The sequence below is a fragment of the Telmatherina bonti genome, assembly GCF_933228915.1.
Source record: "Telmatherina bonti genome assembly, chromosome: 11".
NCBI classification, from domain to species: domain Eukaryota; kingdom Metazoa; phylum Chordata; class Actinopteri; order Atheriniformes; family Telmatherinidae; genus Telmatherina; species Telmatherina bonti.
In genome coordinates this window covers 32,921,558-32,948,982 of record NC_136629.1, presented here as the reverse complement: position 1 = coordinate 32,948,982, position 27,425 = coordinate 32,921,558, and the positions used below count along the sequence as shown (strand labels likewise).

The window sequence follows — 27,425 nt, the reverse complement described above, 5'->3', positions numbered from 1 at the left end:
ATGCAGTGAAGGCATGTAGGTGTTGGAGCGTGAAGGTTTTCCCTGCTAATATGGATATAATGATGTGACCATGACTGCATCGGCATCAGTGTGCGACTGTGTGTGTGTGTGTGTGTTCACAGGGACAGTGTTGTTGAGCTGCTGGACAATTCTTTTTGACTCACACCTCATGAAAGAGAGAGTTAAAGATAGATAGAGGTTATAAGAGTTAGGTAAAGGCTGATAAACAATGACTGTGTGTTGTTTGGACCGTGCTGGGAAGAAAGTGAAGCCGACAGCGAGTTGGCCTACATTCATGTGGCTGAATATGTGAGGGGACAAAGAGATGTCCCAGTGTCGATCTAATTATTTATCCACAAAGAGAAAGTGTCTGTTATTTTGTAAGGTGTGTTTGTGTGTGTGCTGAGGAAACTGACATGTAAGCTTCAGAAAGCCAGAGACACCAACCAATAGGAGGCAGCCATAAGTTTCTAGTTATAAATTTTAAAAAAATTGAGCGCAAATATGACCCCCTAAACACCCATGTAAAGTTGTAAAAATCTGGCACACACAACAAGACCGGTGAAAAAATTGATGATCTATGGTCTGTGCAGAGTCGAATGCAAAAATGGCTCCACAGCGCCACCTAGAGTGAGAAAAAACACCTAAATAAATTAGGTCCCGAATGTGTACGTTGATGTAGGACAACAAAATTTGGCACACATGTGTAAAATCCCAAGACAAGCAAAAAAAAATGCAAACACCCATTGCCATGGCAACAGGGTGACCACCATTATTGAGTTTACGCCCATTTACACCCCATTTTTACACCTGTTGTGTTTGGACGAACTAGTCTGAGAGGTTTCATTTGACTGACTCTAAATTTGTCAAAGACTCTAAATTTGGTGGGAAACTTTAAGACAAGTTGACGACCAAACAGTAGTGAAATTTCTCTTATAGGACAAATCGTGTTACCATGAAAAAAGCCTTCCCACCATGAAACATGATTTACTCATATCTTCTGAGAAATACATGGTCTCTGCACCAAAACTGACAGAATTCATATTTGGTAGGTCCTTAACACATTACATCCTGTCGAGTTATGCTAAATGGGTTTATGAAATGGTTGGCGGGCAGGGCCGCCTTTGGGTCCCTGAGAAGTTCTGCAGGCCCTGTCCCGTCCAGATGTACACTGAGGTTTTTTTTATTTAAGTGGATTGACATATTAATAACATGACCATTGTGAACAATATTGAGTACAATAATGAATGAATAAATAACAGCAGCAACAGATCAAATAACCCTGTAAAGCCATACTTCCTTGACATGGTTTAATTAACGTGACTCTTCAGACACTGCAGCCAAAACATATGAAAACCTGCAGATGCTTTCACGAAAACACTACACTGTCCTGGAAAACTCTAAACTGCACACGCAGAATGGGCACATAACAGATCCGGCTTCGGCTGTGCCCGTGTGACTGTTGTACATGCGCCATTGCGCATCCATGTCAAAGAGCTGGGCTTTGCATTTTGAGTTTGCACACAGGGAGGGGGGTGGGGTGGGGGGTGTTGGGTGGGATTTGGCATGGTGGGTTCATTTGGATCATTCAGCACTCTCAGATTTGTTTAAGATGCTGTTTGAGCAGAACTTACAAGTTATATAACAGTTAGGCTTTTTAGGTCATTTTGTCCCAAAAAGGAAAGGCCCCTAAACTCTGTGGACCCCTGGGCTTCAACCCAGGTAAGCCCGTGCATTAAGACATCCTTGTTGGCAGGGGTGATGGATGTGACGGAACCCGCTGGCTGCTCAAATTATACTTGTTTTTGTTTGGCAACCATAAAGAGTGAATTACTGACTCCCTGTTCCTTTCAGACCCTTCTTTTGTGCTTTTAGTAGTCCTGCTTTCAGTTTCTTGACATTGAGTAACATTTTTACTTTCTGGCAAGCAACTAGTTTCAGAGGCAACAAACAATCCCATACCATGATAGTACCACTGCCATGCTGTACTGTACAACAAATGTCTGAGCTTCATTTTGCTCTCTAAAAAGCAATTGATGCATCATGTTCCCAAACATTCCTCTCTTGTTTCCTCAATCCATGGGTAGAGTTTAGATTTTTTATATGTTTTTTTTCTGAACATGAGCGTTATGCAAACTGAAACCACTGCTCCAAACTCCTCCAGATCAGCCTGAAGGCAGGCTGCAGGTCAACCTGTGTCTCTTTTACAGACTTTGTCTGAGTTTCTTCTCACTTCCATGTCCATACACACACAGTCCCATACGTGTGAAGCTTTGTGATAACATATGAACTACGTTTTAAGATTTTGATGACTGCATTTTACTGTAAAATTTGAATTTATCTCTGTTTTGGTGAGAACAGCACATACGCTCAGCGAGCTTATGAAAACCTTATTCTAATCAACAACACTGACATTCCATCAAATCATACTGATGATCATTTACTACTTATTTGTTAATATATTTCAAATTCTGTAATTATAAATTAGGAGGGCCAATAATTTGGCCCAAACCGTCAGCAGTAGGTTTGCAGAAAGTTAAACATGAAATAGCAAAGTGGGAAGCGAAACTATGACAATGTGTGAAACTTGTTGGCAATCAAAAAGTAACAAAGCATTTAAGTCTAAATATCTGCTTTTTGATAATAGGCCAGATTTGATTCAAATAGACAAAAACATTGTATTCAATGCATGACCGTTTAGTTGAGAAGGACTAATTGTTCTACCTTTTACTCTTATTTATTTGATATTATTGCTTTCCTGCCCAGTAGGTCCTTAGTTTAAGTTTCAGGTTATGAGTCATTTTTTATTCTATGTCTTTCTGAAAAGCAGTTTTCAATGATGTTTGAAGAAATACTGTATAAATGAATGTTATACTTAACATTAAAGCTCATGAACATAGCTCTGACTTACAGCTGAGAGCTTCCAGTGGCCTGCATATGTGTGTATAGATCAGGGTCCAGATGAGACAATGTCACACTCCTCTTACTTTTTTTTTCTAAGATGACATACTTGAAAACATTTTCACTTTCAGACTCTAAAAAGTGGTATTAATCTCCATCCAGTATCCCAAAAGACGTTCACACACTGACACACTACATATCACAGCAAGGTTGTTTCTGGCGTTTCCGTGGTTTAGAGCATCATCCCTGGTTGCCACTAGTGTGAAGTTGTGAGCTTCACATATATGACACCTCAGCTCAACAGGGTCCACACAAACACACACACACACTTACTAAAAGGATGCCTGTGCTCTGCTTCTCCTGCCGTCACATTCTCACTTCCTGATTTAGACAGACAGAGACTGATCCTTTGGGACACAGACACACTTCTTTCCTTCACTGCCTCACTTCTTTCTCTACTCTTTCCCCTTTTCTTGATCCCCTGCTCCCTCTCGTGGGGGTTGGAGGGAGGTGGGGCTGGACGTTAGACAGGTGGAGGCGGGTGATACACTGATATACAGCCAGTCTCAGGTTTGCTCCTGTGGGAATGGTGAGATGGAGAAGGAGAGGGAGAAGGCAAAAACAGGACAAGCTCACAGAGGCATTTCTCCTCATGAAGAAACACAAATGTTCAAAAAGGGAAAAAAAAAAAAAAAACTTGTTCAGTTTATATCTTAAAGAAAAATGCCATTTCACCATTTCACCTCAATGTAGAGTTCCACTTTTAAGTTTTACTTATTTTATTTAAGAGATTTTGGGTATAAAAAGAAATACACAAAAATTAGGGTTATGTGGTTCAAGATAATGTTCAAGTTAAAGCCAGATTTTCAGGGAATATTCCATTTTTAGTTTGATTTATGTTCATTTTTAGGAGTTCAGAGTGTTTTTAATTTGTATTACTTGTCATAGGACCAATGAATGATGATGATTGATTTTGAAGATGTCGGAAAATTTTGCAAATTTCCGCCTGCTTTTTTTCCCCATACACATTAAAACAGTGGCAATTTCTGTGTAAAGTCCTCTGAACACATTCTACAAAAAGCACCAAAGCTAATGTTAATTGTCTTATGTAAGCGTTTGTTCATTTTTAAAGGAGAAACCAGCAGAAACAGACATGTCAGTGATGCTTCAGGATTAAAGTCTGTGATTTTGCCATTTTTAAATGATGAATTAACTGTAAATAAATATAAATCACCACAAACAAATAAATGCATTTCTATATTTTAACTCAGGCAGTCAATTTCCCTTGATGTAAAAACATTTTATCCCATAAACTGGATTTTTAAAAAAGTTGCTGAAGACAAATCTTTAGTTGAGCAGAGAAGCAGAGTTAAACAGGAATCAACCCACATACTAAACTTCTATATTCATACATTTTCTTTATAAATATGGCGCCATTTACCGGGACATAAACCAGCTTTCTAGTGTAATAATATTTACTGACGTTTGATAATTACAGTGACAACTTTATGGAGTTTTAAAGAAAAAAAAAAACAGATCCAGAAAGAGGAAAGGTGAGAAAAGATAGAAAGAAAGAAATACTAGACAACTGGCAACTGTGTGTGTGCACACCAGCAGAAATAGAAACTCTGGATACTTCAAATCCACTGGTGTAAGGCTACTGCGATGCACTGGACTAATTTGGACAAAAAGACAAGAGTCAGAGAGGAGGTTGACTTTTTGAGTGGTGTGAGGTTTCTTCTTCTATCTCTCTGCTTGTTTCTACTGACACTGCTGTCAACAGCCGCTTTAGGTCACTGAGAGGCTACCGCTCCATCTACCTGTGTTTTAGCACATCACACGCCGCGCTGCACTCAGCACACACACTTTTACACACACACTCGGGGAGCGACGGTTCATTGGTCGAGAAGGATCGAGGAGCTGTACAAGAAACAAGAATTTGTCTGTGGATTGAGTGACCTGGCAAAGGTGGTCACCAGGAAGAAGACAGGAGGAGGAGGAGATGTTTGTGGAGAACAGTGATGCCTTCTAGTCAGGAAGTAAAAATGATAGATCCAGGAGATAAATAATTGAAGGAGTACATTGATGCTTTTATGCTAGGGAAGCTAAACTCACATCCTGGGGTTCATTCATGAAAAAGGGAGTCGAATGATGGAAGGATAAAGGGGGGTTAGGGGTTGTTGCTACGGCAGGTTTCAGTTCACACACACTCCCTGACACTCATTGCCTCGCTCATATATTTATTTTTTCACTTATAATGATGCTAAGTCTCATGCTAAATAAGGCTGGCAATGAGTTTATTCTCAACACTTATTACAAGACCCTAAAGTGTAAAACTACACATTCCATTTATTTCCTTTATTGTTTACCTGTTTTTGTAAGTCTCGTATCATAATTGGACTAAATAAGTCTGAAATCCTTAGTCTCAAATAAAATAGAGACCTAAAGGGAAGTAAGAAAAATAATTTATCAGATAAAAACAGAAAACAAATCTGGAACACTCAAACATTATTGCTGCCTGTTTTATTTGCTTTCCTCTCAAAAGTAAAATGCACTTTAAACCTGTGACTGCAACCACAGTGATGGCATAGGTGGGATACTTTTTTGGCTAGATGTGTATCAAGATCAAAAAGCAAGACTGAGGAAATAAACAAAAGATATTAAACATAATCATCGTCAAACTAAAAGCAAAAGCATCTTATAAGAGTCTAGCACATAGAAAAAGATGGAACCTAAACATAAAAATCAGAAAGTGTAACTAAAACCATGATAGTAGTTCAGAAATAACCTGGATATAAGGGGAGATCTTCCATTTTACACACACGTGCACACACACACACCCACCCACACAAAGACTCTCTACTGGATGTCTTAAAATGCCATACTGTTTTGAGCTGACATGTGACAGCACAGCCCACATCAACATAAATCTATTCTCTTTTACAGCAGACACACACACACTACCAAAACACATACCCTGCTGTTGTACTGTGGACATCTCCAGACATGCCGGGGCTGGACATGCCCAAAAGGCAGAGCCTGTTTCCTGTCACCTATCAGCTGGTGGCAGGCTGCAGGATGTGACTGTGTCTGCGTGTGTGTGTGTGCTGCAGCCTCTATCTTTGTGAGGACCATGTTGAGACACAGACATTACAAGTGTTGGCATTTAGTTGTGAAGTTAAAATGTGTTTCTTGAATTTGCTTTCGTTCTTCAGTTCTATCAGAGGATTTTCATATTTATGAATCAGTGTTCTTTGCTGCTATTGCAGTCTCAGCCAGAAGACTCCTGTAAAACAGATCAGCCAGGTTTACTTTAACTGTACAATGTGCATCTGTTCATTTATTCCCTATTTTAAAATGCAGCAAAATTTCCTAAACTTCTTCATGAAATCAAACATAACTTATTTGTGTTTCTGGGAACATTATAACACATACTGAACATTATTACATTATAGTAAGTGGTTATGGTCTGCATGATATCGTTGTTGAACTCCAACTTTATGTCATTATTTCAGCTTAAACTTTGTTTCTATCTATATTTTTACATAAAATACCTAAAAGAATGTTTGGGAAATAGTTTCTTTACATCCAGAATCTCTTCACATGTACAACATTTTACTTCATATCATCTATGTAACAGTGTGTAAGTAAGTAAGCTGATGGATCTTGTTTTCGGGTACTAACATGTCATAGGTCATGCCAGAGAAGGAGAAGGGAGATAAGAAAAGGCAGCTGCCTACCCAGGACTGCTGTCTCGGCTGCCAGGGGCGGAGCCAAGACAGCATGGCACACGTCATCCTCATACATTCCTTCTCCTCCCTCTTTCCCCACAGGCTCTGACAGGCGGCACGAGAGCCCCTTAGCCCAGTGAGGGGTGGACAGCCATCTGACAACTCCCCACCTGCATGACCTTTACCATGCTTGACCCCCTACAGGAGACAATCACCTCATAGCAAACAGCCCTACGGGAGATGCAGACACACAGTGCGTTCAGGAGGATACACACATACACAGCCATGCAAAATGCTCACACAAATTGGCAGAAAGTTTGGTGGAAGCTGTTAGTCATGTGACAAAATGTACACAAGCTTTTGACGTGTGGTTTAGGTCTCACAAACACACACACACACACACATAAAAAAAAGAAAGATCTTTTACTTCAGCAACATAACATTTGAAGTTTACATTGTGACACAAGTGTTTTGAGACATTTACTGTAAAATATCAAAATTTAGAAACATCTGTCCTGACATTAGAAATGATTCTTTGTGGGTATTTCTGAGGTCAGATGTTACAAATATGAAACTTCAGTTGGTCATTATCTGCATACAGATCATTTGTATTAGTCGGTAACATTTAACCAGTTTTACCATTATGGACAACTGACTAGTTAAGGCAGACTTTTTCAAGGTCTGCATCTACATGGATTCAAGAATAATTTCACTGTTTTGGACAGGAAAGCATATATTAGGTAAAGTATTTTTGTTATTGTTATTAGCTTGTGATAAACACGAAGTACTAAAGGAGTAAATGGGAAAATGCGTTTTTTATTTTAATAAAAAAATAAAAAAATATTACAATAAAACTAGTTTAAACCTTTTAACAACTGCTCAAATAAAAAAAAGAAAAGAGTTAAATTACTTCATGGGTTTAATATGACATTTAAATGTAATATATGCCTTAAATGTTATTCTGTGTAGTCTTTTCAGTGGCCTTTTACAAATAAATTACACACAAAACTTAAGTTGACAAGATTCAATGGATAGATTAAAATACAACATTTATTGTCAATTTTTCTATTCTTGCCATTATTTCTGTTCTGGTTTATGTCATATTGTGAGTACAGGGTTAAATTTGTAAGCAAGCCTAAGATCAGAATTAGGTGGTATTCTGAAGGAATATGACATAGAAACATCCAGAAAAATAAGGAAAAGATTTGTCTTATCCAATTTTCCCCAAAACCAAAGAAGTATCATTCAAGATCCTAAATGATATCTACCCATCTAACGACTTCCTACATAGGAAATTCAACAATAACTCATGTGGATTCTGTCAAAAAGAAATCGAAACAACAGAGCACTTATTTTTTTATTGCAGACGTGTCGGATTTTTGGACTGCCTTTCAGGGTTGCCTCCACTTAAAGAATATCACGATGTACCCTCTGGCTATGTGCTTAATCAAAACTGGTGTTATATTAAAAGAGAAGAACTTGGAATTTCTTGTAAACAACCTGATCCTGTTGGTCCCACATTTTATACATTGATGTAAATATGCCAGAACTAAGCCCCAAATCAATGGATGGAAAAATGATCTCAGAACATTCACAAAACCTCTTCAAAATATGAAAACAAAAAATTCCCAAAGACTTTTTTCCTTGATGGACTTGTTCATGTTACTAGACAGGGACTCCTAATCGATTTCTTTTTTGTGTGTGTGTGTATGTGTGTGTGTGTTTAGGCTCTCATTCCTGTCAGACGGCCTTGTTTTAAGTTAAATGTATACGACAACCAATATGCCGTATGTATGTACATTGTTGTTCAATAAAAAAAAAAGAAAGAGTAATTCTCAATAAATGCAGTTGTGCTCATACGTATTCATACCCTTTTATTAAAGAAAAAGCTGAATTTACAACAGTTACTCAAATAACTGGAGACTTAAAAAAGGAACAATAACTAAACATTTGCAAAAACATAGTTTAGTAATATAAGACACTGTTTTTTCATTTAATTGGGTTGAAGAAAGAAAAAAACAAATAAACAAACCAACTGGTCCTGGAGAAATTTGAGCACTTTTCTGTTGAACAGTGGGACAAAATACCTGTCAACAGGTGCAGAAGTCTGACTGAGAGGAACAGAAAACACCTGACTACAGCAGAAACATTGAAGAATTGTTCAACAAAATATTAGTTTATGACTGATGTAATATGTAATCAATTATTTTATTTGTTTGCTTTTTTTAAAAAAAAAAATCTATTGAACCAGAATTAGAAAACAATGTAATGATTTTCATAAATGTTTTATTTATTATTACTTTAGTCCATTTAAGCTTATTTTACAGGCAGCTGTTTTTCCCTTCTTTAATGAAAGGGTATGAATAAATATGAGCACAACTGTAAATAAAGAATAATCTCATAATTATGACTTTAAATCTCATAATAATGACTTTCAATCTCATAATTATGAGATTGTTTGCAAGATTTTTTTTCAAGTGGCGGTAATGGGCTTCCATAGATTTATGTCATATTGTAAGTACAGTGTTGAATTTGTAAGCAAGCCTAGAGAAACATACGTCATCTACCTGCGACATTTAGCGTCGTCGCCGGAACAAAAAGCATGAAAGATTTTCGTTGCAAATGCTACAGTTAGAGTTGTAAGTAATTCCTTAACATTTCATCTGTAAACGTAATTTATTAACGGAGCCTTTCGGCTGCACTACTGGGGAAGCGTTTTTCACTTTGGTTTATTTTTCTTTGGGGTAATTCTTCTTCCTCACTGCCTTCGGTTAAAGGCAGTGAAAATGCTAAATCAGTCAAACTCTGAACATTAAAGATTTTATGTTATTTTCACCTCTTCCTCAATGCTAAATCAGTCAAACTGTAAACATTACAGATTTTATGTTATTTCTTCACTTTTTTATGTTACAGACGTTCCCCATACCGTCCCTACGTGCTCCCTACCAACACCGTGCTCCGTTCTGCAGACAATGAATCCACTAATTAGACGGAGACTTCCTCCGTCCGTGAGGCGTCTTCTGACAGATACAGGTCCAAAAGAGGAGGAATGGACCGACACCGAACCGGACACGGTGACCAGAGAGGGAATTCTGCTCCCATCCAGAGGACCTGCATCTGGACAAGAGGAGTTTCTCTCTCCAGCCAAGACACAGGAGGAAAAGTCTACCGAGGCTGCGAGTAATACCAGGAGTGCAGTCTGCATGTTGTGCAAATGTAAACCCTCCTGCTACACGTGTCCTCGCTGCAACCTGCATTACTGTGGGTTGACTTGTTATCAGAGCCCAGAACACTCTGTGTGTTCAGAGGAATTTTACAAGGAGTCTGTTCTTCGTGAGCTGAAGGAGATGGGGAAAACAGAAGCAGAGGGCAGAAAGAAAATGCAAGAGATTCTGATGGGACTCAGACAAAAAGCAGAAAATACACGTGGGGGGATGGAGAGTTTGTTGAAAGAAGTAGGGATTGTAGGCAGTGACACAGATAAGGAGGAAGAGGAAGAAGAAGAAACAAAAAAGGTGCAAGTTATGGAGCTTTTGTCGAGATTAGCAGAACTCCAGCAGTCTGGACAGGAGGACGTAACAGAGTTTGAGGACATTTTGAAAAGACTTGAAGAGATTGGAGGAGGAGAACTACTGCCTGGAGACACTGCTGAGGATATTCAGAGTGAAGAGGATGAGCTGGACTTGGCAGACCGGCTGTCAGGGTTGGATGTTGATCAACTTTCAGAAGAGGAGCTGTGGGATCTTCTTAACAATAAAGAGAAAGAGGTGTTTATGGGTTTGATGAAAGGTGGAGCTCTTGGTGGGCTAGTTCCCCTGTGGAAACCTTGGTGGGAGGAGCATGAACAGGATGGGAAAGTGTTAGTGGAGGTGTTTGAGGATGAAGTGGGCTGTAACAGTGAGGTCAAGCCGTCAGAAGAAGGGGGAGAGAAACTAGACAATTTAGCTCCAAAGATGAAAAATGTCAAAGTTAGAAGAAGAAAGGAGAAAAGTGCAGATAAGGGACATTCATCTGTGGAAAGAGTTCCCCCAATATCTGCCAAAATTCCGAAGTTGAGTAACTTGTGTGCAAATCCGTCACCTCTGGTGTGCTACAGTTTAGTAAATGCACTTTATGGCTATGCCTTTACCTTGTGCCGGTTGAATGGTGACACTGATTCGCTCAGGTTTGAGTTCTGTGACATGATAATCGCTCTGTCAGAGGCACTGAACTCCAGCAGGGTGTTCAGCTCTGTCCAGGAAGCCTTAAACTGTGGAGAAGCTCTCATTCTTAATGGAGGCTACCTCGACAGGGATGATCCTCAAGCTCCAGTCAGATCTGTGGAAGCTGTGGCTCACATCATGACCGGAAGAGACAGACAGGATGCTACTGGATACTGCCTGGCAGCTTTGAGTCAGCTGCGCTCTGTGCTGTCTGAGACCAGGACAGCCCTGTCTAAAGAGGGAGAGGAAGGGGTGAGGAGACAGAAGTACTTCCTTGCCAGCAAGAAGTGTGAATTTTTTCAAGCCTGGCTGTTGGACAATGCACACCAGATTCGTAGACTGGCTTTTGAGTTGTGGAGTGAACACAGTAGAAGAGAGAGTGTGAGAAAGGGGATGGAGAAATCAAATACTGAAGTTGAAAAGAATTTGAGGAAGAGGAAAGGCAGCAGAAAGCTGATTGAAGAATTGAGTTAGTGAAATATTTCTTCTCGTTGTTGGATGTTTGTTAAAAGTCATGCTGGAGTAAAATGAATGAAATCTTTAATAGCGATCTGTTTCTGATTTTAGTTTGTTCTTAATATGTACATATGTGTCAAGATGAAATTCACAATATAAATAAATTCTACTATTGTTATTAAAAACTTGCATCCATGGAAATGTGATTAATTTGAAGAAATGTGGAATTATAAAGTAAAACTTAAAATTTCAAACTGCACAAGCGTTTTATGAAGTAAAGCAGTGTTTTAAAAATGAGATAGAAATGCATGAACTGACGAACTGAATGCTTTTTAGTTTATCTTGAACCTGTAATCTTAATTTAAAAGATAATTTATTGCCTCATGATAAACATGCCCACTACAACACATGCTACATGCTCAGGGACTAACCCCACCCCTTGCCTTATGATGGCTCTGAATTAAAACACAAATCATGCTGGAAGAACCTTTCTATATATTGGCAGAAATAAAATGTACTGCAAGAAAATAACCTTTAAAACAGGCCGAACCTTTTATTTTCTGTTTATGGCATTATTTAAAACAAAAAGAAAAAACCTGTGTTTTTGAGTGCCCTATAAAGGGTTAAATCACAGTGCATACATCTAACTAGGTTACTTTGATATAAATGGTTTATCAGTTTATATTACTGCTATATTTTATTACCTTTGAAAAAAGTATTTATTATTCTTAATGAAGGGTAATGATTTTCTTATTTAGTTTGTACATCTTTTTGGGCCCCTATCAAGCTATTGGGCCCTTAGGATCTTCCTAACTTCTCCCCCCCATATGGCGCCTCTGACCCTGCCTTTCGCCCTATGACTGCTGGGATAGGCTCCAGCTTCCCCGTGACCCTGAATTGGATTAAGTGTTTCAGAAAACGAATAAATGAGTATATATACCAAATTTTCTATGTTGTTGCCACCTGTTGCTTCAGACCAATTAGGCAGGAGAATATTTCAGGCTTTTATTACAACAAGGTAGCTCTCTCTTGAAGGTCCTTTTTCTGTTTGTTGTGCTTGTTTGTTTGTTGTTGTTTGGCCGGTTGTACTATTTCTTTTCGCTGAATCTGAGGATGATCGCAGTTGTAGAGCTGTTATTTTGTTATTTTTCCATCTCTCCTCACAGTTTTAATCCATCCCACCACAGACCTCGAGTCAGACAATAGAACCGTCTCTTATTGATGATTCTTTGTTACAACCCAGCTTGTTGGGCTCCCAGATAGAAATCTAAATCTAATTTAATCATAAACAAAACATCTGAAAATTAAAAAAAAAACAAAAACATTTTAATATCCTTTATGGGTGGGGGCATCAACAATAGGTACTTCGGTTGTGCAAGAGTGGCGCAATGTAAAGTGGGTCGTTAATCTCGCGAGAATTCTTTCTGTCACGAAGTCACGCGGTACGGAAGCTTCTCCATGCTGTGAAAACATGGCTGCGCTTTTGAGATCAGCCCGGTTACTTAAGTTTTCGCCTTCGGGTTTGCGTCAGATCACCGGGACCAAAAGGAATGGCCTGCCGCTTAGCCGGCTCTACAGCGGGGCTGTCGGTGGCAGAAGGACCGGAGTTGGTTCTGGACAGAAAAGCCTTGTTTCTGACCACGTCTCCAGGTAGAACATGATCCATGCGTCCAGCAGAGATGTCATTGGGCTTCAATGACAGCCAAAGGCACACACGTGTTTAGTCAAACATAACATACATTTTTAATGATAAAATGTTGACTTTATAGAATGTTTTCTTTAATGCATCGCAAGTCGTTAGCTCCTGGATTACTAAAGATGTCTCCGTTTTATGCAAGGTGATGATGACACGTTGTGTAACTTATCTAGCCAGCAATCTGTGTGAATACACACCTTTAAGCAGCTACAGTCACTTAGATTTATAAAGTTAATTTACCTGAATACACTTGTTTTTACCATTCTGTCTTGATCCTAAACGTTTTTAACCATGTGATGCTAACCTTTAGCTCCACCAGTCTTGTCTTAGTACTGGAACCACATGGATGCAAATGAATGAAATTCATGCTCTGTTATTTGTTTAATAATGAAGTGGGAGATAAAATGTGTCTCTGTTCATGCCAGAATAATGTATATCAGGCAGTCATGGGTTACTTTACTGGGTCTTCTTTCCTTCAAGGTCACAGCACTTAACTAAACTGCAAACAGCATCTAAATAGGTGGTTTAGCCATTAGAACATGTTGCACAGCAACATTGTGCTGTTTCACACTCAACACACTCTATACTAGGCCATTTTGTTACAATTTAAATGCCTGTACAACCAGGGCCGGATTAAAAGTGCACAGGTTCCTGGGCCCCGAGTATTCCAGGGGCCCCCTTTCCCACCACAACATTGTGAAAATTGTGAATGATACACTGTGAAACAACATTACTAACATCTCTCAGCCAATGGTACCAATAGCAACACACTGGACACTGTGGTGTAACTATCTGGTTTTTATGTACATTTTGTTTTATGTCCAAACTGCTGGTATTTTCCCTACATAGGCCCCAAGTAGGCCCCTGGGCCTGTGCCCATAATGCCCATTGGATAATCCAGCCTTGTGTACAACACACAATCACATATGCTCTTTCTCAAGTACCAAAAAGAGCTTTGTATTTCTCTGCCCCCCCCCCCCCCCCCCCCTGTTTTTGGTCCTTACTTTTCTTAATAATCAAGTTCTTTTTTTTTTTTTGCTTCTTTTCATCTTCTTCCTTCTGTAATCCATCAGCCGTGTGTGGCCATATGCAGCGGGATGTGTGCGTAGTTATGCTGTGGCCACAGAGCAGAAGGATGAAGCCATCACGGCGGTGCGATCCAAACAGGTGCAGCAGTTTGACTGGGCCCTGGCCAAACTGGACAGCTCTGTGAGGAGGACTGGCCGCATTACAAAGACCTTGCTGCTACGCATCTTCCATGATATCTGCAGGATTGGTAGGTGGACAGATCATGAACCGCAAGTCATAACCCAGATTTATGAGTAGATGTCCACTAAGAAGGTGTAAAGAAACTGGGAATATCTTGATTTATTAAAAACATTTACTAAACACATCAACAGATGCATTAAACTAGATTTTTGTGCCATCTATGTCTCAACTTGCAGGGTATCCCAGCGGTAACCAGGCCTTGTTGCTGTTGCGTAGTTGTGGGTCCCTGCTGCCTGAAGTACCTCTGGCAGAACGCACCGAGCTGGCACACCGTGTGTGGGAGAAGTTGCAGGAGCTGGGTATGAGTTGCACCATGTGTCACGCTCATGTTGTTTAAAGAACTGTCATAGAACCACACTGAGTTCTCCACACCAGTCACAAACGATCAGGCTACATCGCTGCTACTTCACTGAGATTGGTCTTCAGCATAAATATTAGAAAAAACTGTTAGTGCTGCCTGCTTACTATTGTATGACTTTTTTTTTTTAACCTGAGAAAAAACTGTGCACGTTTTAAACTCTTGTAGTATCCTCCAGTATGATAGTAACACTCTTTTCAAAGTAGAAAGTGTAATATTCCAAGTATTTCAATGAGTGCCTGATAAAGGGCTACATTTCAGTCAGTACGGATTTGTACAGTATTTACAATAAAGCTGCAAGGTAGGAAAACATACAGTAATGTCAATTACCATGGCAACGACTAAATACAATGAGGAAATGCAAACAAATATGTATGTGTATGTTTTTAAGTATTGTGTATTAAGGGCTGCACATCTATCCCTACCTCTGCTGGTTACTCGCAGAGCATGTGCTCGAGCAGAATTGCAAGATCATCAATAATACACACATGCTTGAAACATTCCGATTTTTCCAGAGAACACCTTATACAGTCGTACTCATTGAACATTGCTGTCCCCAGGTGCACAGTATGATGTCAGTCACTACAACGCCTTGCTGAAGGTTTATCTGCAGAATGAGTTCAAGTTCTCCCCGACTGACTTTCTGGCAAAGATGGAAGCAGCCAATGTCCAACCCAACAGAGTAAGTACCTCAAATGCAGGGTGCATCAAGTAAAGCAGCTACATTACTGTTTGTTTGACCCCATGAAGCACTCGAGTTTCAATGGAAGACAAGCACATGTGTACAGTTTGATGTAGTATTTTTATTTGTTTTTATAGTTTTCAAAATAATCTTACTTTTCATTTCCGATACTCCAGTTATGCTGTCAAGCTCTGTTTGATTGTGTTTTTTGTCGTTTTGAACAGGTTACCTACCAGAGACTCATAGCAGCTTACTGTCAGAATGGGGATATTGAAGGAGCCAGGTGAGCAAACTCTGATGACGTGGAATCGGCTTCCAGTCTTACCAGAACAGATCACTGTCCACGTTTTCATGGCAGCTACCTTTTAATTAAGTAGTTTGTGTGTGTGGGCCCTAACTTCTCTGAACTGCCTCAGTGAACTATGTTTTTATAATGTTAAGATGATAATGATAAGACTTATAGATATATTTTTCTCATTCACCTCCAGTGGTTTCATACTAACATACGATACCTCTGGGCCGAGATTTGTGCTGGAATTTTTGTAAAATGAAACGATATCTTAGAGGGCTTTTTGTCATCAGTCTTTTTTTAATAACATAGCTGGTATGTGAGTAAGCAGCACTAAAGCCTTGGATCTTCCAGTAGGAGTCTGTTGGTTGGTGACTGCGAGTTTATCCAGTTAAGAAACTTTGTTGCAGATTTGATATTTCTTCCCAAAAACTCACTAAGTTTTAGCAGCGCTGTTACATGAGTTTCATATTGTTTTCTTGTCATTTTCTGTTGTTAACTTTGCATTTTTATTTTTTATTTTCATGGGTTATTGCGAAATACTTCATAAGCATGTTTTTATGATTATTAATGTTACTATTTATACCCGTTTCACTACGTTAAACGGCCTTCTCTGCTCTCACAGCACTATCTTGGGTTTCATGAAGAGCAAAGATTTCCCCATCACTGAAGCAGTGTTCAGCTCTCTGGTGACCGGTCATGCCCGTTCAGGGTGAGCATTGCAGCTTTTAATCTGCATTCACCGGCATACATAAACAGTTTAATCGTAAACAAGCTGTTTTCTTTATTATTGTGCAGTGACATTGAGAGTGCTGCAAACATCCTGTCAGTGATGCGGGGAGCAGGAATTGAACCGAGTCCTGACACTTATGTGTCACTGCTGAACGCCTACGCTGAGAAGGGAGATCTGGACAACATGAAAAAGGTGTGTGTCATCAGAACAATAGCGATGCATATTTTATACACACTCACATTTCCCTTTCTTCCCTTCATCGTCACTTTGTTCCACCTTTTCAGACTCTGGAGGCGGCAGAGAGCGCAGATTGCAGTCTGATGGACAGAGACATCATGCAGGTCATCTTCACTCTCGCCCAGGCCGGACAGCAACAGCTCATACCAGAGATGATTGAACGCTTGAGGCATGAGAGGGGCTATGTGCCAGGTACTCATATGCACAGCAACATATTGCATATTTTTATTGTGGTTGGTAGTCACTTCGGTTCTTCGTGTTAAATACAAATATTTGTTAAAATAATGTCTCAGTCCGACACATCAAGTCTGGTGTTTTTACATATTACAGGGGATAAATGTAATATGAAGACATCATACCACCTGGACTCATTCATTCTCTAAAATGAGACCAACAAGCTGATGCAGGATCCTGAATCATTCAGTGCAAAGATGCTCTTTATGCTCAAACTGAAATACAGAGTTGGATAATGTCAAACAGCAACAGCTTCAACTGTGAATGAAACAGGACACTGTACTGATTTAATGACGCATTTGATCTGCAAGGATTTGCACATTTCTATGCGTAACATGTGCTCTTGCTTTAGGCAGAAATTAAAAGTAGTTTTCCAGATGCTGATGTTGATGCTGTGGCTCATAGAGGCACATGCATGCAGGGCTTTTGGGAAACAAAGGTTAGGACCATAGACTGTATATAAAGAGATTGACGTAGCCTCTGTGACTTCACCCACTGAGTGATGCAGTGGAAGCAGGACACCTCCATGTCTGCAGTTTCTGCAGAAAGCTTTGTGCTCAGCATGTAGGAGATGTTGGCAGGGAAGGGGAACTGATGAACCAGTGACAGGGTGACGGGGGGAGAGAAAGCAGACCCGGTCTACTAGTGTTCCTGCAAAACTTAATGATACTTCCGTTTGTCATGTGGGGCGGTTGTTAAGTCAGAGACCAGGCAGAGCGAACTCCCAGACCCATGTTCACCTCTGAAAGCTCCCAAACTGGTGCATGAGCACGAGAACTGGACCATGAAAACCTGAAGGAAGGTGGCCCAGTCATTCATTCAGTTTATTTAATTTTCTAAAGATAAATCATTCATTCATTCATTTATTATCCTAACCGCTCAGTCCGATGAAGGGTTGCAGGGAAGCTGGAGCCTATCCCAGCAGTCGTTGGGCGAAAGGCAGGGTACACCCTGGACAGCTCGCCAGTCCACCGCAGACAAGCATAGACTGCATATAAAAAGATGGGTGGAGCCTCCATGATGTCACCCGTAGGTTTCTGAAGAGCTGAATTGAAGCTCGGTGGGCGGTTCCTACCGTCGCCATGTTGGCAGCGTCATGCGCGTCGTCTCGCCCTGAAAATACAAATATGGGCAAAGAGGTGGAGCTGAGAGGGGGAGCCGTGAGCGTCATGGCGGATGATTGACATCGAGCGAACTCCGACTTTTCTGTAGCTAAGAGCTAACCAAGCTAACCCGAAGATAACGGGAGCTAATCAGCTAACGGAGGTAAGCGGGCTAAAGCTAAGTCACGTTGTTAACCGGCTAAAAACCGCGGTTGTTCTACATTCTTCTGACTTGAAGCCGGAGATTGGTACCTGTCAATCAAAAGGACACGCCCCTAAATTTGCAGAACTTCAAGATTAAATTACTTTTAAACGGGCGAGTTAGAAAATAATTCACTCCCCCCACAGTTGTCATGAAGGTAAACCTGACCTATAAACTGAAAATGGATTTTTGAACCAGGCTGTGAACATGTTTATTCCTGCCGTGAAGTTGGTCTTTTTAACATGGGAGTCTATGGGGATTTGTTCTGTTTCGCAGCCCCTAGTGGATGAAGCGGGAACTGCAGTTTTATGCACTTCCGCTTCACTTTTAACCGCCGGAGATTGCCGCTTGGCTAGGACCTACATTTGCAAGAATCTGTAGTTATGTGAGCTTGAGAAAAATCTTCATATGTTTTCTTTGTAGATGCCATGAACCTGTGTTTGAGCCTCATAACCCAGGGGCAGGAGGACACATCTTTTACCATCCTAAAGACTTTCCCTTCCCTGCAGTCTGAGAATAACGACTCCTCCAACTTGGGCAACTTCTTCCTCAGACACTGCATCAACATGGACACGGTATCTGAGAAGATTGGTCTCTTTTAGCCATAGAAAAAAAAAACTCTTGAATCACAGAATGATTTCTGAGGTTTTTAGACACACAGTTGTCAGTGCCTTTCTGCAAGTTTGTGTTTGCTGGCTTTAACTTTCACACTCACAGATGCAGTGAATGTGGAGGCTTCAGTTGAACATTTGGATGTAATTTTGTCACTTGTGTGCATGCTCTACAGCCACTGGAGAAGATCGCCCGCTACTGTAAAGAGCTTCAAGATATGAATCTGCACACTGCACCATTCACCTTCACACTGTCCTGTGCCCTGGAGGCCAAGAAGACTGGTAACGCACACGCTTTCTTCGACCTGACAATCATCTATTTGTATTTTTGTGAATCATTAAAGTAACTCTATAGCATAACTGCTTCACCATTTTTATCAAGCTTCTACAATGATTGGAAACTGAAACTTTTGTTGCTCTGAATAAAAGATGTTTTCTGTTTGTTTCCAGGCACATCTTTGGAGCTGATGAAGTTACTTAAGGAGCACGACTTACCTGTAAGGCCTCATTACTTCTGGCCTCTTCTCACACAGCCTGTGAAAGACAACAACATAGCTGGTACAAAAACACAAACATACACACCCTACTCAGTTCAAATGAAAAGATCTGTGGTGTTAAGGTCTAAATGATATCGTCCTGGCAAAGACACCATAACACACACACACACACACACACACGCGCGTGCTGGACTGTTTCATTTCTGTCTTTATCGCTTTCTCTTACACATTGTTTACATGATGATGCTGTTCTGATGGTCTTCTGCGCCAACACACCAGGCAGAAATGAATGTGTCATTGTGTAGAACTTCGCAGCAAGCTGTTGGATATATGTGATTTGATTCAGGTGTGTTGGAGCAGGGAAACATCTAAAATCTGTCGGACTGTAGTCCGAGAGGACTGGAGTTTGACACCCCTGATACTAGCCACGTTTACATGGAAACTTTTATCCCATTTGGTTTGAAATTATCCTGATTCAAGATTTTTGAAAGAACCCAACTTGACAACTTTCTGATTCAGAGTTTATATGAAACCACCATCGGTTTGCTGAAAGGATTGTTCTTCCACTGTGAAACCGAATGAAAATCCTTTCAGTTTCGGACTTTTCATGTGGAATGAGGTGTATGCATGGATCATTTTCATTCCAGTAGAGCTTTCTATCCAATTGCAATTGAGTTTTTTGGCTCAGTGTAAACATAGGTAGGGTGAGCTTCACCTTCAGATCCTTCAGCATCAAAACCTGACCAAAAACAGTGTTATGAGCCAAATGCTCCCAGTACAAAGAATGGGAATTGAGCCCAAATGGTAAAGACTGCCATTTAACACTGTCATAACATTTCAGAGCAAAATGGTTTCCTTGCAAGTGGCGAGTACCTTAGATGGCAATTATCTGGTGGTTTCTGCAGGGACTATTTAGTTTTACTTGGCCTTTCCAATGGTTATGTCATGTTTGCAAGCATTTCACCTGTAAAAGGACCCATTCAGTCCTGAATGTGTCCTTATTCAGCTTGGATCTCCATTTTGCCCTCTGTGCAGCTGCATTAACAGCTGACTTTAGGAAGTTAGACCTGCTGTTCGTTGTTGATTCCACAGACCAAGCCACTTGCAGGCAAATCCATATTTAAGCAGTGGCTTTTCCACCAGGCAGCAGAGGTTATTAAAATGCCATAAGCAAGTAAAGGCCTTCAGGCCTCCCTCGGTCTACTTGTCCACTCAAACGGAGGCAACGTGGTGTTTATAGAGCAATAAAGGAGTCTGTGTTTATACCCCTGGTGAGATGGTGAGTGAACGCTCCAAAGAGAACATCCATAACGTTGTATTCTCTAACAGCCTGAGCAAAGAAGAAGTGGTCTTGTTGGCATGCTTCTCTAATTTTACACCCGCAGATGCCATCTTTTATATCATGTATTTGTTCTCTGTTCTTTTTTTAAAGGATTATTTTACAGGAAGTAGCTGATGGGAGTTGAGTAGATCATAAAAGTAGTTTGATCCTTGAGTCACTTAAACTTCATGGGAATGGTCTAATGCGGATGTGAGATCCTAATGGGTGCTTTGGAGCCCCAAGAGAGAAGATAAGAATACCTATAGCTGCTGTGCATACGATCTGAAATGGAGCGGTTTGTATTTGCTGGTGAACATGTTATTAGCAGTTCTTTTAGCTGTTTTTTTTTTTTTTTTTTTTTTTTTAATTTATTTTTTTCTTCTTGTGGGTGTACAGGGGATTATGACATCTCCTGTACCAGAAAGAGCTTTTAAAGGAGAGTTTTCCTCAAATATTAATGACCTATAGAGCGGTCCAGCTGGGACAGATTTCACTGGGCCGGGGCAGTGAAGGGCAAAGAGGTCTGATCCCTGCGTGAGAGGGTTAGAGTGGAAGGAGATGAAACAAACACATACATAAACACTTAGAAATACACACTCGGGCCTCTCAGGAGAGCTCTTGGAATAGATCGCAAATTTCAGAGGACTTCAAACTTTCCATTTTCTACAGACCAAAAAGACACTTTGACTTTCAGAAAATGTACTCAGACATGAAAGTCATAGTTTTTTCATTTCTCTCCTTGATCTCGCAACCCTTTCCACTTTCAGCCCTCCGGTTGCATGTGCTCCGTGTCGAATTGAGCTGCTCTGTTATCAAGCAAAATGCCAATTTATTTTTAGCAGTTTTCAATGTTTGTTTTTTGTTTTTTTTTTTAAGCTGAAGAAGAGTCAAAAGAAAGTTATTACGTCTGTCTTCTTCGCTTGTCCTGATAACTTATTATCTCCTGTATTTCAAGGCCGAGCAGCCGACTTCAGAAGCTTCTGGGAGAATATAAACAAAACAGTTTGTATGGATGGTTGACCCGAAGATTTTTGCCTCATGGCAGGGTCTCCCTAAGCCAACTTAGGGATCTCTGGGGATGGGAGGGGCTTGGTTTGCTTTAAGCACATGCATACCCGTATACATGGATGCACATGCATCTGTAAGGCAGATCAGGGTCAAAGGCCACTTTGCTTCAGTGGCTTTCTTCAAATCTTTTGCCAAATTGGACTTGTTTATAATTCCAGACCCTTTCTCTGTTTTTTTTTTGTTTTTTTTACGCCACAATATCTGTGGTCTGCTCACACAGGGATGTCCTTCATGGAACTATTTTTGCACCATATCTGATGAACGTGAAAGTTGATGAGGCAGCATTTTTTTTGTCAAAGTGTTTTTAACATTTTAGATATGTTTTCATTCGCCCATGGTCTATACACATCCACGATGATGTAGTAGTAACGTAACATCCAGAATGAGTCACACACAAGCCAAACCCATGTCAGAAAAAAAGAAGTCATTTAGATTCTTTGAAAGTTTATGGACAATGAGATTCAGGGTTGGTCAGTTGGCAAGGATAATGCCAGAGATGTACATTGTGTCCATGAAGAGCCGGGGTGCCTCAGTTCGGCCACCATCCCGCAACCTTTAGATGCATCCTTTGTCAACACACCTGAATCAAATAAATGTCTCATTAGCAGGCCTCTGCAGAACTGGATGACATGCAGAAGAGGGAATTCAGCTAAGTGATTCAGGTGTGTTGAAGAAGGTTTGCATCTAAAAGTTGCAGGATGGAAGGACCGAACTGTGACACCCCTGATGTAGAGGGATTCATTTAAAATAAACAAGTTTGTCTCATCTTTTGGCGCTTTTCACATTAATAGAATAATACATCAAATGATAACAGATTCTCCAGAAAGTCAAAGTCAAGTTTTGTGGTTTTTGCCAATTCTTTATCTGCTGGTAAAATCTATGGTAAATCAGCTGAAGGCCCACATATATATATATATATATATTGTGCACTAAAGATGTAGCTGAATGGTGCACATGGTGCACATCCCAGACCAACAGCCAGTGTGCTGATATCCAGCTAGTGGTGTGATGTGGTACTGTAAAGCATAAATCTGAGCAGGACGTTGAAGTGAAGTGTGTTTTCTCAGAGCAATGATGGCTCCCGGAATGTGCACAATGAATATCAGTGTACCATTAAAATGAGTCGCGAGACTTTTCAGGTTGGAAACCTTTGTACTACCTCACCTCAAAATTTATTTTATTTATTTACTTGCTTATTTATTCACATATTTATTAACTTATTTTATTTTACTTACTTAACTGCTAGTCCAATGAAGGGTCGCAGGGAAGCTGGAGCATATTCCAGCAGTCCTTGGGCGAGAGGCAGGGTACACCCTGGACAGGTCAACAGTCCAATGCAAGACTAAGTAAGATTAATCAGTTGTTAAATTTCAAAGATTTTTTTTTTAATCTTAGAGCTTTCACAATGTCTGATCTTATTTTTTTTCCCTCCAGTATTCAGTCCAATAACTCTACCTAATAATATTACTGCAGTATGCCAAAAAAACCTTTTTGTTGTTTGTTTCTATTTTTCTATTTCTTGATAATTAAATTGAACATAAACAGTCAGTAGTAATAGACTTTCACGAGTTGGTAAAATTAAATCCTCTTCATGTTGTGCAGCTTAAGCTTTTCTTTGTAATCTGTGTTGAATCTGCATTCAGTTCAGTTATCTTAAATAAATATCTCCGTCAACAAATTCTGCCTCTGTTGCAGGAAACAATGTTTTTCAAGATGTTTTCAGGAGAGGAGCTTGTTTACAGGATGGTGGAGGAATCATCTCAGTCACAGGGATCTGACATCCGGAAACTTGTCAGAATTCACAAGTCATTAGTGAATATACCCCGTCACACATGTTCAGCAGCAGCTTGGCTTTTAAGTGCTTTATTTATGCTGAGCTCTGGGTCTCTCTTTGGGGTTTTTAAAGGAATTAATAAATGATGGATTTTTCTCCTGTCAGCCAATTGACAGCATTTGAACTGGCAGGGAGATGAAAACTGGTCAGACCAGTGCAGCAGAGCTGCACATTGACTCTGCCATGTGTAGATTCAGAGCTCGCATGGTGACATATCTCAATGCCGGCGTTGGATGCCTAATAGAGACACACACGCACACACTTACACCCATATTTGGACTAAAACTGTAACCGCACAGTGGACGATGTGCATTTAGGTATCACAGTGCAGACAGAAAGAAGCAAAGTGGTGAAACTTTGCTCTCACTCACACTCGCTTGTTTCCGATGGTGTTTGCTTTAACTCTCATAAATGATGCAGCCTTTTTTTTTTATTTTATTTATATATATTTCCCTCTAACTTCCCTTCATCCTCTCACACGTGCACTGGCTGTAGGAGGTGTGTGTGTCGTTGTGTATTTGTGTGTGAGGAGGGAGGGGGCAGTGTAGGTGATGTGACTGATGCAGAGTGACTTGATTTCATGTAAATGCAAGCGCTCTGAGGGAATTCACTTTGAATTACGCGCCCCACTGTGCACAGCCCATGAAATATTAAGCGTTGTGTCGTTTTTTTGTCCACAGGTGTCACTAGCGGGCAGAGAGGCCAGAGCTGTGGAATTGGGGAGGGTGGGTCTGTGGGGAGGGGGTAGGAAGGAATAAGGGAAAAATGGGGAGGTGGGGGAATCCTTTACATTTTGATGAGGTGTGGATTTGGCAGGTTTAGTGAAAGCATATGCTTTGCCGTACTTGCTACCTGCCGCCAGCTAGTCAGGGCTTGTTGGTCCTTGAAACACAACACACTCTTATCACTTCTGACATAGTTGAGCTGGAAAACGAGGGAGGGAGAGGAAGAGGGACCTGCAGAGGAAGAAAGGGTTTCTGGAAATGTGCTTTTAGACTATGAAAGGGATGTAAACACCTCCTTGTCTGGTCCTCCATACCATTACCTGATTCTCTATCATGGTCCGTCATCGTTCGCCACGCTTAACCTTTCTAACTGCTCTGGTTGAGCTCCTCTACGGCCTTTTCTGAAATAGGAAGGAAAAAAAGAAGCAAGCAAAGATGAAGCCGCTACTTGACTCTTAAAACGAACACTTTCAGGCCCTTATTTTTATTTTTCAACCTGCTGTTGCCTTGTTTTAACAAAGCTTGCCAACAGAGCCAAGGCGATGGGGGTTCAGATGGAGAAAGGAAAAAGGGTAGTGACAGGTGCTCATGTCCAAGGACAGGAGGAGGTGACAGCAACCGGGTCACTCCACTCTGCTTTTCCCCTCTTCTCTGTACTAACGTCTCGTCTGTGACAGTTAACCTGAAGACACGAATCTGATGATGATATCTTGTGACCACAGTCATGCTAAACTCACTACTTTGATACTTTCTTTTCCTGGATGGCATGTCAGCTTTTATGCTCGCCAACACGGAGCGTGCTCAACTCGTCTCGAAGTTGCCAAATCTGTTTGGCAATTTTTCAGACGGGGAAAAGGTAAAATGTTACTCATTTATGAGGATTTTGAGGTAAACAGAAAGAAAACCTTGGTAGAATACGAACGGCACTTCAGAGCATCACCTATTATTTTGTCCTCACTGTGAGTTCAGCGAATCTAAAATAGCGAATCTGGTTGAACACAATCCAGCAAGGAGTTTAATATAAAACCACCAGATGTCTTTCTGCTAACCTGTTGGTTCAAGACATCCTGTGGGTGGGAAATAAATAAATAAATATTTTACTCCATCTCCCTTCCAATTACCAACTTGTTGTACACCCATGGAAAGCTGAACGTTATGAGATTTGAGTGATGTTTATTGTTCCAGGCTATGATCATAACTGCGGATTCAGTAAATACTTATTTCAGACCAGTTGCTGGTTATCTTTGAAGCGATACTGCTCTCCAGTAACAGATGATGCTGCAACAACAGCGGTCCTGGTACACCAGCAAGGGTCCAGTAAAAAGCACCGGTCGTCCAGTGAAATAATAATCCATAACAATTCTTTTATGTATGAAAACCTGTTTTAGGTGAAAATTGCTGGGTTTTAAGGGGTTAACAGTATTTATTATTAGCTTTAGACCTGCTGGCGGGTTGGATAGATTTTATTACCTGCTGACAGAGTTTGGCAGCGTTTCCATGTTTCTGCTCTTTATGCAACACTTCAGACAAAAGCTCTACATTTATGGCATACAGCTGACGTGGGTTTTATTTATTTTCCCCGTCTATATAAGCCATGGGAGACCAATGTTTTGGGGGTTTTTTTTAATCCTATAACTCCTTATTCAATGCTTAAATCCTATTTTTCTGTTATTAAGACTGAATGGAGACATTACCACTTACCATGAAAGAAATAAAAACTAGTCCGTGGCGTTTGCCTTAAAGTGTTGGATAAAGGTTAAACCTTGATGTTCACAAAACAAGACTGGATTTGCATTTTAATTTTAACATAAGTTTTTCAAATGATGATTTTTGACAGTGTTTTTAGGTGATCAGTGGAATCTGTGTGTATGGAGTCATTGTTAGCATGACGTTATACTCTGTTGAATGCAGAGAAAAAGCCTCTGAGGACAGAAATTTCTTATTTTACTCGGGCATTATAACAGACAACGTTTTTTACAGTCAGAATATATTCTTGGAGGTCATACAAACCTTTTCATTAAAAAAAAAAAAAAAAAAAAAATCTGCATATACTTTGGATGTACCAGGGTGTCCATAGTCTGTCCTCGAGGACAGATATCCAGCAGGTTTTCGGTGCATCTCTGTCCCAACACACCTGGCTCACATTTATCTGGTCCAACGGCCAGGGAAGTTTTGCACAGTGACTGCCTGATTTGACTCAGGTGTGTTGGAACAAGGATGCATGGAAAACCTGCAAGACGTTGGCCCTCAAGGCCCAGAGCTGGACACCCCTGAGGTATACTTTTCCTTTGCAGGTTTTCTGAAAATATAGATATGGCTTAGCAGGGTAAGAAAGTTAGTTTACCTCACAGATATGTTCAAGGATTTTCAGAGTGGACCTGGTATTTTGTTTGTGTTTAAAACGTTAATAGACCTGAATAATTTAAAACAACATTAAAAAGCTGCAGTGCAGGAAGGAAGCGTAAACGTCCATCTGCATCTGGGAATGATGGTGGATCTTTCTACAAAGTGGGAGAAGATGAAGAGTTCCCAGAAGAAGACAATTTAAGAGAAGTGTGTAGAGTTAAAGGAGGGTCTTTCCTTTGCTGCTTTTCTTTCTCCTCTAAGAGTGGACACAATGGTTTTAAATGTGTCCTAGATGCTTGAGATTGTTTTTGTGTGTTTGGAGCAGAACCTACCAAAACCTCAACCTGGTCTTGTTCTTCAAAAGTAGCCTGTGATGGGCCGAGCAGTGAAGCACAGTCAGGCACAGGTTTAAAGTTAAAAAATAGGGTTTTTATTATGATCCAAAAAGAAAAAGTTGTTTTAACATAAATTAACAAATCAGGCCTATAAAAGAGGTCAACTTAACAAAACTATCATCAAAGAATTTGTAGCAGAAGTAACTCAAGCAACAAAATGAAACAAACTGACCTAACAAATGAAACAAAAGGGCAAACTTAAATAGTGGCTGATCAGCCCAAACAAAAACAGACAAAGGGGATGACACACAAAAAGCTAACTAAATGAACAAGAGAAAACCCTAAATTCCCCCTCCCATTTCTGCCACTGGTTTGGTCCAGTTAGCTGGCTCCACCCCATGGCCACCTGCTGGTTCACAGCCAAGGGACTGGAGCCACTGAAACACAAAGGAAAAAGAACACAAATGAAAACAATTATACCGTCACAACATACACTAAAATGCACACTTTTTCATTTGTGATGCTACATGAAACTAATGTCTAACAAAAATATTGGTCTACAAATGAAATCCTGGTTGAACAAAATAAATCAAAG

General features: G+C 40.3%; 2 protein-coding genes across 2 annotated transcripts in view; both read left to right on the top strand.

The window, feature by feature from the left end:
* The first annotated feature begins 9,215 nt into the window (after positions 1-9,215).
* On the top strand, positions 9,216-11,388 carry znhit2 (zinc finger, HIT-type containing 2). The gene is made up of 2 exons (XM_079249108.1): positions 9,216-9,271; positions 9,546-11,388. The coding sequence occupies exon 2, from the start codon at positions 9,605-9,607 to the stop codon at positions 11,306-11,308; it is 1,704 nt and encodes a 567-aa protein (XP_079105234.1). The 5' UTR covers positions 9,216-9,271; positions 9,546-9,604; the 3' UTR covers positions 11,309-11,388.
* Positions 11,389-12,750: 1,362 nt separating this feature from the next.
* Positions 12,751-27,425, top strand: part of lrpprc (leucine-rich pentatricopeptide repeat containing) — a 74,213-nt gene continuing 59,538 nt past the window's right edge. Inside the window, exons 1-11 of the mRNA XM_079248575.1 lie at positions 12,751-12,940; positions 14,060-14,262; positions 14,432-14,554; positions 15,174-15,295; positions 15,520-15,578; positions 16,210-16,296; positions 16,383-16,509; positions 16,602-16,746; positions 18,517-18,668; positions 18,881-18,986; positions 19,155-19,262. Of these exons, the coding sequence (XP_079104701.1) occupies positions 12,762-12,940; positions 14,060-14,262; positions 14,432-14,554; positions 15,174-15,295; positions 15,520-15,578; positions 16,210-16,296; positions 16,383-16,509; positions 16,602-16,746; positions 18,517-18,668; positions 18,881-18,986; positions 19,155-19,262 (1,411 nt within the window). The 5' untranslated portion in view covers positions 12,751-12,761. The remainder of the gene's footprint in view (positions 12,941-14,059; positions 14,263-14,431; positions 14,555-15,173; positions 15,296-15,519; positions 15,579-16,209; positions 16,297-16,382; positions 16,510-16,601; positions 16,747-18,516; positions 18,669-18,880; positions 18,987-19,154; positions 19,263-27,425) is intronic.

What these genes read in the sequence shown, in the direction of transcription:
- znhit2 (XM_079249108.1), top strand. Translation starts at nt 9,605, where the DNA reads ATGAATCCACTAATTAGACGGAGACTTCCTCCGTCCGTGAGGCGTCTT.